This window comes from Mycteria americana, chromosome 7 (genome assembly GCF_035582795.1).
Source record: "Mycteria americana isolate JAX WOST 10 ecotype Jacksonville Zoo and Gardens chromosome 7, USCA_MyAme_1.0, whole genome shotgun sequence".
Classification (NCBI taxonomy): Eukaryota; Metazoa; Chordata; class Aves; order Ciconiiformes; family Ciconiidae; genus Mycteria; species Mycteria americana.
The window spans coordinates 44,175,318-44,193,642 of NC_134371.1; the positions used below are offsets into that span (position 1 = coordinate 44,175,318).

General features: G+C 37.5%; 1 protein-coding gene across 1 annotated transcript in view; it reads right to left on the reverse strand.

Moving 5' to 3' along the window:
• ASPM (assembly factor for spindle microtubules) overlaps positions 1-18,325 on the reverse strand; it is a 35,110-nt gene that overhangs the window by 4,305 nt on the left and 12,480 nt on the right. Inside the window, exons 10-25 of the mRNA XM_075508158.1 lie at positions 17,664-17,839; positions 17,418-17,563; positions 17,254-17,339; positions 15,658-15,876; positions 14,540-14,756; positions 14,307-14,452; positions 14,076-14,204; positions 13,114-13,308; positions 7,688-12,313; positions 6,076-6,225; positions 5,598-5,764; positions 4,498-4,657; positions 3,745-3,954; positions 3,041-3,190; positions 937-1,128; positions 284-476 (exon numbers count right to left, since the gene is read on the reverse strand). Coding sequence (XP_075364273.1) covers positions 284-476; positions 937-1,128; positions 3,041-3,190; positions 3,745-3,954; positions 4,498-4,657; positions 5,598-5,764; positions 6,076-6,225; positions 7,688-12,313; positions 13,114-13,308; positions 14,076-14,204; positions 14,307-14,452; positions 14,540-14,756; positions 15,658-15,876; positions 17,254-17,339; positions 17,418-17,563; positions 17,664-17,839 — 7,162 coding nt within the window. The remainder of the gene's footprint in view (positions 1-283; positions 477-936; positions 1,129-3,040; positions 3,191-3,744; positions 3,955-4,497; positions 4,658-5,597; positions 5,765-6,075; positions 6,226-7,687; positions 12,314-13,113; positions 13,309-14,075; positions 14,205-14,306; positions 14,453-14,539; positions 14,757-15,657; positions 15,877-17,253; positions 17,340-17,417; positions 17,564-17,663; positions 17,840-18,325) is intronic.

Consider the following 18,325-nt stretch of genomic DNA (forward strand, 5'->3'; position numbering starts at 1 on the left):
TGATAGTAAATTTAATTGACTTATGTAAGGCATAGTATTACTAGGACTGCCAGGGAATCAGAGCAGTCATATAGGATTTCCTTTCTCTACATAACCATTTTAATACTGTTCTTAAATCAATAATCTAATTTTAGTCTGGAAAAAAAACCCCGTTATACTCTCTAACACGTTCACATTTTACAGTCGTACAGAAAGCTTAATCATCATGAACTCTTCTCAGCTGAAAAATTCCAGTTTCTATGATCCTGGAAATCTATCTGTTATAATAAAAGAAAATACTGACCTAGATGCTTTAATGCTGCAAGAATATAAGAGATATGTTTGTATTTTAGAAGGTATTCAATAGCAATTGCAGTTCTGTTGCACAATTTGTTTTCTTCTCTGCTCTCTTCATTAGCCTTTTCTAAACTGCGTCTTAAAGCTTTAGTTTTTGCTGTATCATTACTTTTTCTCCACGAATATCCTCTCCACAATGCCTACAGAAAAGGAATTTCACAAAGAGAAAAAAAGTTGTGAACAAGAGACAATAGAATAGAACTTCCATTACCATTCCAAATCAGTTTTACACAAGTCTGACTAAGTATTTAATTACCTATGTTATTAATTTTAAGTAATTACCATTCAGTGCTTAATCTTCCAAATTCTGGATTTTCAAGACAGAAGACCAAAACACACATGCATATACACTCCACACACTCCCACATAAGTCACCTCAACCAGTATCTGCTTAATATTACCTCATGATGTTACCTCGCCGATCTGTTTGCATTTAGGTTTGATGTCTAAACTGAAGCTGACTTGGCTTGCAATTTAACTGATAAATTCGCCAACCAAAGTAAACATCTTTCCTCTCCCCAAAAACCCATGAGAGAAAAAAATGAAAGAATAAAAATAAAATCTAAAAAACCCTGTCATTTTCTTACCAGAGGCATTTACCTGAAATTTAAGTATTCCAACTGCAAATTTTCTCCTACGTCTGCAGGCAAGGAATCTTTGTACATTTCGCTGGATTATGGTTGCTGCATCATTTCTGTGATTTAGCCAACCTCGAATAACACGTTGTAATTGAATGATTCTTTGATAATCTCTTAGAAATCTCTTTTGTTGCATTTTTGCTCGGAACCATCTCTGTTTAAAATTAAAATACCTTTCTATTTATTTATTTAAGACTTTTCCCTAAATTCCCTTTTCCCATCCTAAACAAGTATTGATAAAAACTGAGGAACTATTTTAACATGAGCTTTGACAGACTACAAACATCACTAGCACTCATATAACCACCATGACACAGCTCTGATTGGCCTTGGGGTAGCTGAAATGCACGACTGCAAAAAGAAATCTTAACTAGGAGCAGTTAGGGAAGCATTCCATATAGAATAGAATATAATATTTTATTTTCAGTTGGAAGGGACCTACAATGATCATCTCATCCAACTGCCTGACCACTTCAGGGCTGACCAAAAGATAAAGCATGTTATTAAGGGCGTTGTCCAAATGCCTCTTAAATACTGACAGGCTTGGGGCATTGGCCACCTCTCTAGGAAGCCTGTTCCATGTTTGACCACCCCCTCAGTAAAGAAATGCTTCCTAATGTCCAGTCTAAACCTCCTCTGGCGCAGCGTTGAACCATTCCCACATGCCCTATCACTGGATACCAGGGAGAAAAGATCAGCACCTCCCTCTCCACACCCCTTCCTCAGGAAGCTGTAGAGAGCAATGAGGTCGCCCCTCAGCCTCCTTTTCTCCAAACTAGATAAACCCAAAGTCCTTAGCTGCTCCTCCTGGGACATTCCTTCCAGCCCTTTCACCAGCTTTGTTGCCCTCCTCTGAATGCATTCAAGGACCTTCACGTCATTCTTAAATTGTGGGGCCCAGAACTGCACACAGTACTCCAGGTGAGGCCGCACCAACACTGAATATAGGTGGATAATCACCTCTTTTGACCGGCTGGTTATACTGCATTTGATGCACCCCAGGGTGCGGTTTGCCCCTCTTGGCTGCCAGGGCACCCTGCTGACTCATACTGAGCCTGCTGTCAAACCAGCACCCCCAGATCCCTTCCTGCAGGGGCTCCAGCCACTCCTCTTCCAATTTATACTTGTGCCTGGCATTAGTCCATCCTAGGAGTTTTCTTCCTCTTGGCTGGCCTTTAAGGAGAACCACCACCCCACTTTTCTCATTTCCCAACTCTGTTTCTTCCCCTCTATATACAGAGAAGGGAGACAGGGTAGTGTATGCCAAATCTGAGCATAAAAGCCTCTTCCACCCATTCGCTCTTGCCTTAAGGGGAAAATATAACTCATGGGGAGAGATGATAGATTTGTATATATGGAGGAATAGTAGAACAAAGTTTGCCATACCATCCTTGACTAACAAACAGCTATTTCAGGGTTCCTGTTTCAGCGTCTCCATTTATCTAATGCTGACCTTCCATTACTGGGACTAAGCTAATGGTCAGTTTGGAGACCTGAAGATAATTTTTACTATTAGTCAGTGCCACAATACAGACCTGATTTTTGATCTTGCTTTTAGAGAAGTAAAACATGTTTATATTAAACATGCTGCAACTTAGACAGGTTCTGGTACCGCTGGCAGGTTAGAGACATCCAACCAAAAAAATCACTGTATCCCAAGGGATCATTTGTAAGGAGATGCTCTTCATTTCACGAGACTTAGAGGTTGTCGTGTCTGATCTTTCCTACTTCCAGTAGGATGTAAAGAAATAGGCCAAGACAGCACTCCTTTAGCAAGACAGATTCCTTTAGCTAAGACAGATTCCTGTAGCAAGCTTGGGGGTCTGAAGGAAATATAGACTTTCCCATCCATCCTCAGCTTTAAAGTGCTTAAGCCTCCACAGCCTGCTGAGATCCACTCTATTATGCTTAGCTGGGTATAAACAACATTATTTAATAAATCATAGACTCGATAATTTAGCTTTATTTTCCACATATGAAGGAACAACAGTGCCTTAGTGCTACATCTTAGCTGACAGAAAAGAAATTAGACCATGTGACACACAATCATTTGTCCTTAGACTAACCTGTATTATAAGAACAGACGAGATCTGTTTTTGTGCAAGTTTTAAGATGAGGTGAATCCTATATGCCCTTTGAATTTTAGTTGCAGAGATATGATGATATGCAGCTGCTGTAAAATAAAGTAGTCTCTTCTTTTGTTTCTGTTCTGAAAACTGTAGCAGGAAAACAAAACAAGGAACATCATTACTTTTCATACCCGGAGGTAGCTGATCATCTATGCAAAGACCATAATAAACAGCAATGTACTATTAGATGCTGAAGAATCACCTCAGAAGTCATTACCTCAGAACTAAGTAAGCTACCTTTCTTCAGTACTAGGTCTCTAATTAAACAGTAATACACAGAAGTGATTGTAAGCAACAACATTAATATATAGCAGAGAACAATTTCATTTTAAGTATTTGTGTGCAGAAGTATCAGTTATAGGTAAGCCACAAAGGTCTCAGAAGCTAAAAAACCACCCAATGATGAAAACCTATTTTAGTACTAAAGGATTGTGAGAAAAGGGTCAAACTGTATTCTGGTCTATTCTGACCTACCCAATTCTCAAAGCAGTCAACAAGAATTTGAGTTCAACAAGTGATCAGGTTTTCCTTTTCTTGGCAGCCAGAACTAATGCTAAAACAGCTAGAGATAATGCTAAAACAGCTAAACAGCTAGAGATACTTTACATCAACAGTGTAGTTTTAATTTGAACTATACCAACCTTTTTTCTGACTAAATAACCCCGTATAAATGCTTGCAGTTTAATGACAGCTCTTCTGGTTTTGTTGTATTTCATAAATTGAAGCCTGCCTTCCTGCCAAGCCCTCAGATGTTTTTGGATAATTACAGCAGCAGCTTTTTGTTGAACAAGTTTCCTTCTTGCCTTGAAACCTCTGTATGCTTTTTGGATCAAACACGCAGCTTGAAGCTTCTGAAAAAGGATTTTAAAGAATGCATTGGTAATTAAACTTTTGTTCATTCCTGTCACGATCAATATACATTTATATTTTAGTTCTGGATTTTTTTTTCCCCATCATAAGGAAAAGAACAAAAATAAAATAGGAAATACAAGCAAACTCATGCAGTACTAGTTCATAGAAAAATGCACTTTCACAATTTGGAAGGTCTTTTCCCTTACCTAAATGGGGTCAAAATACGGGCAATTTAACTTCATCCTTGGTAAGCAATAAAGCCAGCAGAAAATTTTACATTTTATCTTGTTATCAGTATAGACAGGGGTAATTCAACAATTGGAACTGTTCGAAAACAAGAATCAACCTTGTTGCTCAAAGCAAAAAGGAAATTTAATATTTTTAAGATTGAATAGTTTTGATTTGAACAATCTTTGTTCTGGCCCCACCTTTTTTCCTTTCTATACTTCTGCATAGTGATGACAGAAAAATCACTCATCAATCAAATACACCGAAAACTTTAAATACAACCATGACATAGCAAAGTGCAAGTGAAAACATACCTTTTGAGAAAGTCTTCTAGCCCTGTACTGTCTATATGCCAACTGAATCTTAACTGCAGCATTCTTAGTTGCCAGAAACTGATGTTGAATCATTCGTGCAGTAAGGGTTGCTCTCCATCTCCTTTGGATGGTAAGTGCACAGAACTTCATTTTCAAAAACCTAACATGAAAATGAATTTTAGTTTTCTTTCCAAAAGTTGAGAATACTTGCATTTTTAAAGTAAGAAAACAGTGAATGTTTACAAAATTAAGATAGATATTGTGAAAGCAGAACTGTTATCAGCCAAATCTTGGAACACTAGAACAAGGGGATAGCCAGCAATGTTGGCAGAAAGACTGGTTTAAAATAGAAGATACTTTCTGTTTTCCCACAGTAGGTACTTCCAGAACTTGCTGCCAAAAGAGGCTGGGGAGGGACACAGCCGTTTAAAAGGCATTAGACAAACTGACATCCAACAGGTCCATAAAGGGAATAGGCAAGGATGTAAGTTCTAGCATCCATAATCTAACAAGCATAGATGCTGAGGAAGGCCCTTAGAAAGTGGTCAGGTTAACATACTATCCCTAAACAGCATCGTCTACTGCTACTGGCAGAGGACACAGTTCTGAGTGAGATGAGCTATAAGGCTGATCTAGCAGAGCATTTATTTTAAAACCGTCTCACAGGAAAATAAACACAAACTAGTTTAACTATTCCGTTATGCATTATAACGAAATAGCTTTTCATCCCATTAGTTTTATGCTGGAATTTTAACAATATCCAGAACATCCTTCCTGCAAAAACAGGTAAGTGGAGGGGGGGGGGAAAAAAAAAAAAAAAAAAAAAAAATCAAGGCCTACTCTTTCTAGATCCCCAATATGCAAAATTTAAGTTTGTGAGGTAGCTTCCAGTCCAGAAAAATATTTAAACAGAAGAAAAATCATGTGCAAAAGAATAATCCCACCTGCATCAACAGGATTATGTTCATGCATGTTACACACATGCTGCAGGGTCAGAGCCTGAGAATCAATAGGCATTTGACAGAGTGCAAAGCAGTAGTAAATAATTATATAATAAAAGCTTTCCAAAGTAGAGAAATGTATATCCAATTCAGTATTACCGGGTCCGCTGCTGCTTTGTTTTGAAGCGACTCTGAATAACACGTACAGCTTTTACCACAGATGCATATTCCTTTTGTGCTCTGCAGCCTCGAAACCAGGCTTGGATTACTTGTGCTGCTCTCATTTTGTCAACCCACTGCCTGGCTTTATATCCTCTATATGATGACTATTAAATATATAAAAAGAAAAAAAAAAATTCAAAACTTGAATATTTTTTTTGTTTAATGGAACAAACAAAATTAAAAGGAAAAGTCACATTAGCCTAAAATGTTTTTAGGATTCCTCTCTCTACAGTACTACAAATATCTCATTTCTCACGCCTAGAAAATGTTTTCTAAAGCAAGTGAAACACTTTCAGGGAAATACCATGAATGCCACTCTCTTTAATGTCTGTAAAAATAATTATGTCATGAAGAAACAAATACAAGAAAGATTAAAGAACCCCCCAAAACAACAAAAACAACCTTCTGGGATTACCTGAATTCTAATGGCAGCTCTTTTCATTTGATGATATCTTTGTTGTTCTGTATTTCGCATCTGATGGGCTCTGTACTGCTGCTGTATTAATATAGCAGCAAATTTGCACTGAAGGTATTTCTGTCTCTGAATAAATCCACGGAAAAATGCCTTAAAAGAAAAAGACAATTTTGGAATATTTCACCACTTGCATACTATTGACTGGGAAGATGTTTGCATATTTTTAAGTAGAGCTGTACTCACTGGCTTCTTAGAAAAACAACGATATAAGTAAATGTATTTCTGATTTCTGAATTAATTCTTTTTTTCTACCTTTTAAGCAAAGTAATCATACTTACGTTGTTCAGGACATATAGGTTAAACATTCAGAAAATAACTAAGAAGCTGCCACTTCCCCCAAAAAAAACAGAGGTGAGGAAGGCACACCTGTTTTCTTACCTGTTAAACAGAGCATGTGCTCTCCAACAAGACACTAATAGCAACCTAAGAAATTATTATGAGAGATTATTTATTGCCCTTCCTTCCCTGGGGAAAAAGATACTTTCATTCCAACAATAGCCTGAAGAAAAACCCCTTCCCTTAGGGTAAAATAACTGAGGCCGCCACAGGAAGTCACTTAAAGCTTTTCCCAGAAGAAAAGGAAATTAAGAAGTGTATTCCCACTACATACAAATCCTAATTAATATAAATAAGAAGGAAATAGACCTTCCTCCCTCATCCTCAGAAAAAAAAAAAAATATTGAAAAAGCACTTCAGAGTAACTAGTCTTCTAAGCTTCTTTGAACTCACACTGGATGCGTATTTAGCTTGCTACATGGAGATGAAGAACAATTCTCATTACTTGTTGCTGGCCACACTTTTATTGCATCAATGATGGAAGGAAAACATATCAAACTAAATACTTCCCACTTCCTAGAGTACCTCTGCAAAATCACAGGTACAGTTTCACACTAAGTTTCATGTGGCGCCACTCAAGGTACCAACCAAAATGTACAGTAAGAATGGAACTTCTCTCCTTACATTCCTCTTCATAATGTTAGCTAGGCACTCAGATTAGACTAGGGCCATTTAATAAATCTAACAGAACTAACATGATTGATTTACTCATGCCTTCCTAAATACAAGTCTTAAAGAATGCAGCACTCATGCCTTCTTTGCCATTTACTTTCACTTTATACCCAATACCAGTGCCCACTCATTTCAACACATCAAGACAGCTTTCATTCACATTCCAATCAAAGAAAAAATTCATTAAGCTACTAATATTTATATAGATGAAAGCCAGTTAGGACAAAAACATTCTTAAAAGAACCACAGAAACACACACAAGTATCAGAACTCATTTGAAGTAGTAAAATTCTAGGGAAGAAAAAGGGAATGTTACTTTTGAAGACGAGTACCTCAGCAAGGAAACACATAACAGAGCTGAACTGAGACTCATTACTGTGCACTGTGGTAATAAGCTTTATACATCTGCCATGTAGTATACTTCAGAAATTGATTCTACTTTAACATATAGCTTTAAACTGTTGTTTGCAAGAGCAGGAATCTTAAAACACCCACAAAAGAAAAAAGCCCCACCCAAAACCCACTACTATACGTTCACAAGTACCTGAATTTTTATTGTGCTTTCCTTAATTTTGTGAAACCTCTTCTTTTCAATGAATCCTCTGACTCTAGCCTGCACAATGATAATGTTCCTCCGGGTTTGTAAATAGGTCGTTCTTTGGTATTTCACAGTCAAGCGGGATCGGTAGCACCGTTGTAAGACAACTGCTGCTTTTTTATAGCTTGTATATTGTGATTTAGTTTTATGCATTAAGTAATAGGCTCGTAACGTAAGAGCCGCTGTTCTAAGTTGTATAAATTTTCTACGCTGCACAGCCATCTGAAGAAAAGATTGAATCTTTCTTGCAGCTCGTATGCGTCTTGCTATTTCTCTTGCTTTCATACCACGGAAGGCAGACTGAATAATTACTACTGCTTGTCTTTGAGCAGAATACTCCGCTTTCTGTAACCGAGCCCTGTGACATGCTCTGTACCACCTCTGAATAGCAACTGCTGAACTCTGAATCAGTTTATAGCGAGTCCTTGTTCTTTGGCATCGGAACATAGACTGGATCATTATTGCTGCTGCTTTCTTTTCAAGAAAACGCCTCCTCTCTACACGCATTTGTAAGAATGATTGTATGCACCGTGCAGCAACATTGGTTTTATACAGCTGCCTAGCTTTTTTAGCACGAAAAGAGGACTGAAGACAAATGACAGCCTTTTTTATTTTCGCGTATTTTTCCATGTCAGCTTCCTTTGCCATTTTGGCTCTGAACCTTTGCTGTATAACTCTGACAGCCCAGCACAACTGTTTGTAATATCTATGTCGTATGTACATGCGATAACTAGACTGTATTACAATTGCTGAAACATACATGATTTTCAGTTTCTGTCGTTCCTTCATGCCTCTATATGATGCTTGAATAACAAGAGCAGAATTCTTCATTCTCAGGTATTTCTTTCGTTGATTCTTTCCTTTAATGTAGGATCGATAGTAGTTCTGTATAACAATAGCTGCAATTCTCATATTTTGATAGGACCTTCTATTCCTGTGCATTTTGTAGCCTGACTGTATCACACTAGCAGCTGAATGCATATGCTCAACACTCTTCCGCACCCTGATACCTCTGTACACAGCCTGTATATGAATAGTTGCTCTGCGAAGAGAAAGATACTCCAAAGTATGCTGTCTTGACAGAATCAAAGCTCTGTATCTTCTCTGAAAGACAAGAGTAGCTGCTTTAAGAGAGAGATATCTTTGACGTTCTCTAAAAGCTTTAAAATTTTTCTGAACAACAATAGCAGCACAGTGCATTTCTTGATGTCGCTTTTTCACTCGCATGTCTCGAAAAGCCTTCTGAATACAAGTTGCTGCTTTCTTTAATGAAGAGTAATGCTGTACTGCAATTTTCTTTAGGTTATTGGTTCTGTATCTCTTCTGTATTAGCTGGGTTGCCCACTGAACTTTTCTGTAATGGCAGTACTGCCTATACATTCGGTAGTTTCTCTGTATTATAAGTGCTGCCTCATGTCTTTTCTTCAAGAAGCACCTTGTTTTCATTCCTCTATAGGCAGCCTGAAGAACTAAAACAGAATTGTACAGTTTTAAGTATATTTCTCTCACACGCTTCCCTTCCCTGTAAGCACGGTAACGTTGCTGTATGATTACTGAAGCAAGCCTGACAGCTTGATAAGAAATGTAAATTTTACGCATTCTTAATGTTGCTTGAATAACTGTAGCAGCTTGATGCATCTGCTGCATTTTTTTTCTTACCACAAAGCCTCTGTAGACAGACTGTATGATAACAGCAGCATTAAGGAAAGAGAGATACTTTTGACGTTGAATCTTTGCTAGTTTTGTTGCTCTGTATTTTCTCTGAATTACAATAGCAGCTGTCTTAATGGAAAGAAAACGCTTTCTTTTGAGAAAAGTTCTAAATCTTCTTTGAATAAGTTCAGCTGATTCACTCATAGTTCTTTTCAGTCTTCTTGTTTTCATACCACGGAATGCAGCCTGGATACGAAGTGTAGCACTTCTCATAATCATGTAGTTGTGAACTTGTGTATCTCGCTCCTTACAAGCACGGAACCACTGCTGAATCTGCCTAGTTGCCAGCAACAATTTTCTGAAATCCCTCTGTTGTTTGTGCATTCGATAATAAGACTGTATTATTGCTGCTGACTGATGCATAGTTTTTAAGTCTTGTCGGACCTTCATGCCTCTACAGACAGCCTGAAGGATAACAATAGACTTCTTTAGCTCCAAGTACTTTTTACGTTGTACTTTGCCTAAACAAAATGCTCTGTATTGTCTTTGAATTATAATTGCTGCCATTCTCATTGCCCGATATTTTATGTTCATACGATGCATCTTAAACGTGGCTTGAATACAAATAGCTGCTTGATGCATACAGTGAATTCGTCGTCTAACTCTTATACCTCTATAAATTGCCTGCATTTTGACTGTGGCTTTTTTTAAAGACAAATATTTCTGCTTTTGACATTTAGCATGAATAATTGCACGATAATGCCTTTGAACTACTGTAGCTGCAGATCTAAGTCTTTTATAGTCCTTTTTGATCAGGTAAGATTTGAAGGCAGCTTGTACAGTTGTAGCAGCTTTGTTTAGTTTGCTCAATTGTTTCCTCACAGTCATCCCACGGTAAGCAGATTGCAAGACTAACACAGCTGCCTTTGTTTTGAGATAAATTGCACGTTGGGTTTTTTTCATACAGTAAGCTCTGAAGTATTTCTGAATCACTAGAGTGGCTTGTCTTAGTTTCTTATATTTTAGCTGATTTACATGCATTCTGTAATAGGACTGAATAATTGTTGCAAGATAATGTTTCTTTTGAATTGTTTTTCTCACAGTTTTCCCCCTCCATATTGCCTGAAGTTGCACTACAGAGTTACGCAGCTGAACATATTCTTGCCGTTGTTTCTGGCCTATAACACTGGCTCTGTAATGCTTTTGGATAGTTAGCACAGCATGGTTCATAAGTCTGAATTTCTTCAGAGCCATGACTTTTCTGAAGGCAGACTGTATCTTAGTAGCAGCAACACACTGCCTTCGAATGCGCTTTCGTACCTTCCAGCCACGAAAAGCTGCTTGTAAAGAAAGCACCGCTGCTCTTGTCTCTAAGAAGTTCAGTCTTTGCCTGTTACCAGTCTTACAATTTCTGTACCGCCTCTGAATCACAATGGAGGCCTGAACCATTGCCTTGTATTTCATTCTTGCAGCATGAGCTCTAAAAGCAGCCTGAATTTTAATAGCAGCTCTATATTCAAGTTTAAGCTTTTTGCGTGCTTGATAACCCCTATAGGCTGCCTGTAAGCACACAGCTGCTTTTTTAACTTGTAAGAACTCCTGCCTCTGACACAGTTGCTTTTTGTATGCACGATAATGTTTTTGAATGACAACAGCAGCACTACAGATGCTTAAATAACGTTGCCTGTCCCTTCTCATTCTGTAGCCTGCCTGGAGAAATACTGCAGTCTCCCTCCACCTTTGTATTTGTTTCCTGACAAGATAGCCTCGAACTACAGCTTGAATTCTTATGCAAGCTCCCTTCAATTTCCTATAATCTTCTTTAAGTTCAAGAGCGTATCTGAGAGACCGATACCTTCGCTGGACATAAAGCGTTGCCTCCCTTAATGCACAATAGCGCTTATGTGCTTGCCTCATCTTTACAAAAGCTTGAATCTTCACTGTTGCATCTTTCATGGATTTAAATCTCTTCCGGACAACATAAGCACGGTAACTCGACTGAATTTTTATCACAGATCTCAATATGCCAGCCTCTTTCCTAGCTTCCATTCCTCTGTAGGCAGACTGTAGGACAATAGCAGCCAGACGCATCCTCTGGAAAGAAGCAGCTGCTCTTTTAGCAGCGACATGTGCCCTATACCGAGTTTGAATTACAGAAGCAGCATTTTTAATCTCTTTGTATCTTTTCACTTGTTGGTATTTTCTCACATGTGACTGCAATGTAGTAACAGATTTTTTTAATCGTAGAAATCTTAGTTTCTCTTTTTTCATTCTCCACAGTGATTGAACAACACAAACTGCTTTTGCTTGCCTGTATAGCTTACGTGCCTTCATGCGTCTAAAAGCAGCTTGGAGAACTATCACTGCTGCACGCTTTTGCAAATAGTACTCTCTCTCAATTTTTCCTAGTTTATAAGATCTGTAATACCGCTGAATTGTCACTATTTTTGCTCTGTGTTCCTGGTAAATACGTCTAGCCAGCCGACACCTGTACCAAGCCTGAATCTTGATAACACTTTGCTTAATACGTAGGTACTGCTTCAGGTCTCTGTGCATCCTATACCAAGACTGTATGACAAGGGCAGCCCTCTTTCTTTTAGCCAGTTTTGAAGATTGCCATTTTCGGAAATAAGTCTGAAGCACTGAAGTTGCTTTAACTTTCTGTTGAATTTTGTATTTTCTCCATCTTCTGAATGCAGACTGAATAGTAAGTGCTGAAGACTTTAAGATTTCATATCTTTGCCGATCTTTTTTTGCCAACTTATAGGCACGCAGATGACTCTGAATTGTAACAGTAGCCCAAACAAGTCGTTTATATGCAGCAACAGACTTCACCATCCTTAGCCTTGCTTGTACAAAGATAACATAGTATCTTAGCTGTAAATATCTTTTCCTAGCAGAGTATCTCCTCCAATAAGCCTGCAGGAAAAAGCAGAAAATTTAGTATTTTCTTCATAGTATCTCAAGTTAAGCCTAAATTTGAGAACTACCAACCTCAGACTGTTTAAGATTTCTTTATTCCTACTTAGTCCCTAGGAAGATAAGCCCAGATATCTACATAAAAACAAAAACAAAAAAACCCACCAAACACAAAAGCCAAATGCTCGAGTCATTGCTTTTTTAAGCATTTTAAATTCTGGGAAAAAGCCAAATTTGCCCCGGCAACAAATGATTCCCTTTTAAACTATTTGATAAATCAGTAAGTCTTTAATCTCCATTCCAAAAAAAGTCTTAAGAATGTAATATTTAGCTTTGGGTAATAGTGGGGAAAGCATCTTGACAAACTGAATTCACTGCCCAACTACCAATTGGTAACTAATGTCTGGCGTTCTGAACATGCCTACCACAGGTGTCATAACACTAGGAGAGTAAATTTTTTTTTTTTTTTTTTTAAAGCTTCTTCAGTAATGTTCAGCAGCTGCAAAGAGGCAAGCCAACACAATCTGATCAGTCCTTACGTTGACTGGTTTAAGGTCCGGTGTTTTAATATTTATGGTATACCAAAATATTCACTAATTGCCAATTTAATGGCACACTGCCATTTCCCTCTGAAGAGAGAAAGCTACCAAAACATCTCAAAAGGGCGGGGGGGAAGGAAGTATTACATCTTCATGAAGACATCAGTTGCTGCAAGCAGAACAAATGACCCTAAGCAAGCCTTTTTCTTAAGCGTTTCAGAGGGTTTCCTTGCTCTGTAATCTCACTTTAGATCATATTACCTGAATGACTGTGGCAGATTCACTTCTGGCTTCCTCCAGTTTTGTCTTTTTCAGATTTAAAAAAATCATCCTGGCTAAATATCCTCTCCAGTGCTTCTGGATGAAAACTGCTGCATTCGCTTTCTTCAGGATGCATCGACGAGACAAGAAGGTTATGGCAGATTTTTGAATTACCCGAGCAGCTCTGTCTCTTTCCTACAAAGAGTGAATTTCCACTGAACAGTTAGGACTGGAATTTTCACTCAAGTTTTTGGCGTATTAAAATAACTATCTAAAGCAAATCTCATAAAAATTAGGCTTGTTGATGAAAGAACCCACATAAATACAACCTCTACCCCTTCTACACTACCGATTCTCAGAATATTTCAGTTGAACGCTGTTCCAACGTCAAATGATATGTATCTCCGTTAGACACAGTGGTGGCATTTATCAACCTTAATGGTGTCATAGTTTTAAAACCATCACAAGATCTGGTATAACTACCAGACAAGCAAGAAACACAATATCAGAACTCATGTGACTCAACTCAAAACACTGGTGAAGTTTAGCTCCTGAACAAAAATATTAAATCCATGCAGAAGTTTAATTACTCTTTTCATCTTGTAGACATCAATAGGAATTAAAAATTAACTACTGCCTTTTTGTTTTAAGGAAGCAGTGCAACTATTTTGTATTTGAAATATTGGGAAAAGGGCCTAAAGGGTCACATGCTCCAACTGGAACACAAAAGAAAGAACAGTAGCCTTTAAACAAGTGTAATTATTTCAGAGTAATCTTAAACAAAAGTGGGTTTTAGTAGATTACACAAAGAAGGATCTGTATTTTGATAATAAAAATGGTACTCGTTCCTTTAAATGCCAATATTTTTCTAATAAACCTGTATACTCCAAACAGTGAACTTATATTCTTTATTTAGTATTTCCTAAAGTAGAAACTATGAATATTGCCCAGGCAAAGAGTACCTGAGAAAGTTTCAGTTCTCTTTTCAGCCTGTAATTCCTCCAAGCAGACTGAATTAATCGAGCAGCTCGAGTTTCTTGCCGAACATCTAGAAGCCGCGAACACAGAAATGATACGTAGGTAATAACAACCTATATAAACACAGAACACAGCAGGTTAAGGGCTGTACGGAAGGGCAGGACACGTTCACAGGAGAGCAGAACATGTTTACGTCAACTCTAAAGGCATCTTACCTTCTCATCAGGAATTGTATTTGACATGTCTGAGGGATGAATCATTGCTGGTATTCCACCTAGGTCAGAAACTGCAGCATTGATCAGCTGGAAGTTCTTCCTTTCATTGTCCAAGAGCTCCTTGTATAGAACTGAGGCAGTTACAGATTTGCAAAGAGAAAATGTTTGTCAAATCAAATTGTGCCTAAAAAAAAATAGATTCAATATGAATTTCTGTGCATCAAATAACTCACTTTGGTCAAACATTCCTTCCACAACATTTAGAGAAGTATCAGACTCTGAAGAGGACGAGGAGGAAGAGTTTAGTCCCACTGTATGAGTTCTCGAGCATTCTACTGTTTGAGTTGTACGTTGGCACACAGCTTCCAAAGGCACATAACACGGCTGATAATGATGAATCAAATGACATAATACTCTACCATCCGAGAAACACACTGTGAAATTTTCCACCTGTTAAATAAAATACAGTAAGATACAAGTTCCTTGAATTTTTGTTACCAGTCAATCAGTATAAACTGCACATAGCATTGTTACCTCGTACCTTTGAAAGTGACCAAGTGCAAATTTCTTTGTATGAACAAAACCAAAAATTTGTGAAACTAGTGCTTCCTTTGAACATTCACTGTACAGTGACACACTGCTGTGAGAAACCAGAAGCAAAGATGTGAGTCACTATACAGTGAATCTCCAAGGGAAACATTTAAGAAACCAAAAAGAAAGCAATCTTTCTACAGAAGGCTTCCCAAGAAACTTCTATAGGTACCTTTACACTAGGTATTCAGGCAGAAATAAGCTCTGAACTTGCATCAGTCTTAACTGCTCTACCTTGCCCTTCAGAAAAAATAGCAGGTGTGACTGTATTCTGACCAGATACAAGTCTCTGAAGAAGGCTTTTCTTCTTGGAAGGAACAAAAACCATGTCCCTTCTAAACAAACGTCTCTGAGGAGAGGAATTCCCCTTACCCCAAACATTAGTTTACTTCTCACAGTTCCTACAAAGGGTGAAAATTTTATGCACAAACACTTTTAGGATGAATGCTCATTAAAAAAACCTCAAACCACCCCATATTCCAGCAAAAATGTTACATTTTTAAAAGGCATTTTTATGCATAAGACTAACTGGAAGGGGAGATGCTTTTCCTCAGATTTGTTTAAAAGGAGAGCTGCATCTAAACCCACAGAAAGATGGTTATTGCAAATCAGATTAAACAAAGTCCAGGAGGATATTTAAAACTAATTACCATTGGCGGCTACTACATATTTGATAGTTTGAGGAATTCTTTTCTATAAGAATAAGCATTCTTATGACAGCAAAGTATATATTTGCTGAAACGTACACAAAACTATTTACCTTGATATTGTAAAATCCACAAACAGCATTAACCCATGCCATCAGCAGCTTCACATTTTCACTGTAACTTTCAGGTGAAGAGTTACTACTATCATCTTCTTGTACTCTACAACAATTTGGAAAAGTCTTGAGAGCACCCAATTGTGTTTTTCTTTTGTGTGCATTCTTTAAAAACTCAATTTCTTCTTTTAACTGTTCCACATTAAGAAAAACATCCACCTATTAGGAAGGAGAAAAAAAATTGTATTTATGTCACCAACAGTCTGACATGACATGCATTATAGCAGCTGGATGCAGAGGCTTTAGATATGGCATTTTAAAGAGAAACTACTCTCACTACGTAGTAGTACCTGCCACACTGAATCAGTAGTGGATAACCTGGACTTGCCAGCATAGATGGCAGCGTCCGCTACCAACTGCTTCAGATAAAAGAACTTAAACCCACACTCCTACTGTTCTGTGTAAAACAGTTACTTCATTAGTTAATAGTTGGGGGAAACAAGAAACTTCCCTGAAACAGCCTGTGTAATTTCACCATGCTTTCAGAGGAAACAACCATTTCAGTCTCGCCTGCGTTTCTACTGAGTCCATGTACCACTCCTCCTCATTTAAGGGATTCTGAGAGGACTTGAGCTGGTGTTGTGATGGTGAGAGAAGATTTGGAGAACAAGTAGCATATCCTGGAGAACAAGTAGCATATTCACAGGGCTTGGATAAAGCCACTGCTCACTGAAATTATTTCTTTAATCACAAGCAATGAAACTGTGACACATATAGGAGAACTAACTGGAGGAAGGTAACTACTTAATACTGTAACTATTTTATTACTTAACTACTGTTACATTTGATTTTTATTATGTTCTTCTGGCTCTCCGATAGTTCTGTGGCTACAGTCTTTGAAAGTCTTGCTTTGGTGAAATTCTACCTCAACTTGTACCTTATTTTACCTTTTGTACTTTATGTTCTTCCAACTGGATTTGTCAGCTAGATACTTATTTTCTAAAGACGATCCGACTCAATTCAACTCGTAAAACAGTCTTAAGAAAACTATTTTTGCTTCCTCTTCCAGTTTTTTCCAGTGGCTTTGAAATGCCGTTGCAATAATGCCTAAGAAATCTTCATTCTTATTTCAAGAATGTTTCTTCAAATTGACTGTTTCAGACAAATGGAAAAAAGTAGAAGAGCTATAGCTTCAGAGCTTACTCTATAATTGTCTATCAGAGAAACCTCAAAACATCCTTTTCAGTTAGTAAGAGCTTACCAGCATTGAGACCAACATTATTTTACTTATAATTATCAATTCTGTTGGCATACAGCATAAACTCGGAAGTAAGTTTTTTCCAAAAACTTCTATGAACTTCTATATAATAAAAAGCACAGATAAAATGTTATCTAAACTGCATTGTTAGGGAACAGTTAGAAGATTTAGGTAAAGTTCGCATGGTACTTTAAATGTACAAAGTGGATCATTTCAGTCTAAAATTTGATTAGTAGAGGCTTTCACACACACGACAAATATTCCTCAAAGACTGGTGTTTTCATTATTGCCCATTTGTAACTAGTAACAAACAAACAAAATAAGTAATTGAATAGTACCTGGAAGGCAAAGACAATTTTCCACAGTAGTGCTAATGTTCGTTCTCTGTGTCTATCCACAATATCCCTGGAGTCAATTGAAGCACCTATCAAATAAAACAAGGAATTAAAGTGTGCGCTAGTCCTCCAATGCACTTAGAATAACTCTGATTTCTAGGCCTTACCACTTTCATCTTTCAAGTGAATTCCTCGCTCTTTAAGGACATTAAGAACAATGTCAACATTATGCATCTTCTGTAGACGACTTATTGCAGGAACTCTCAGTTCTCTTGAAAGATTCCAGTTTTTGGTGAGAAGTTCCATTGTTCTCCTAACAGAGGGAATTTCACAGTTTAATGCCTTAGCTGAGCTCTTATTAAGTATTATATAAAAGAAAATAAATAGTTCAAAATAATTCTGTATCAACGCACACAAGACGAATGCCACATTGTAAGTCCACAGCCAGATTTGTTACAGCAAAATCAAATTCATCAAGTGGAGTTTGAATATGACTGACAGGTAGTCCTAAGAAACCAAGATGGCGGGAAAGGTCACCTTCACCACTCAGGAAGTCCCGAGAAAATGCAAGCAGGAGGTCTTTGCTAGCCTAAAAAAAAAAAAAAAAGAAAAAAAAAGAAAAAAAAAGAAAAATCAACACTGCAATATTTGTCAAGCAGAATACAATTTTCATCCCTTGTCCCCCAAATTGCATTGCCTAATATTTAAAATTAGATTTATTATTTTTTTTTTAGCCAGTTCACACAGCTTTAATTGTCATAATACCTGGCTAGGTACAATGGCTAGGTACCCAGCTAGGTACTGAAAGCACCACCAAATTCAGGAATACTTTTTTCTCAGTCTGTCTGTCTACATAGTACAAACCCAAGAAAAGTTATTTTATTTGAACATAACCTATTTGTTAATCAAAGCCTTTGTATGACAGATGTTGCATAGTCTTTCCTATCACAGCAAAATAACAGAAAAAACAACCAGAAAAGACCAAACTGACTTGCAATTTAAGATCAGCTGCAGTATGCTAGAGTGATATTTAAAAATAATGTAGAAGCTTAGCTTTAAGATAGGGAAGCCAGAT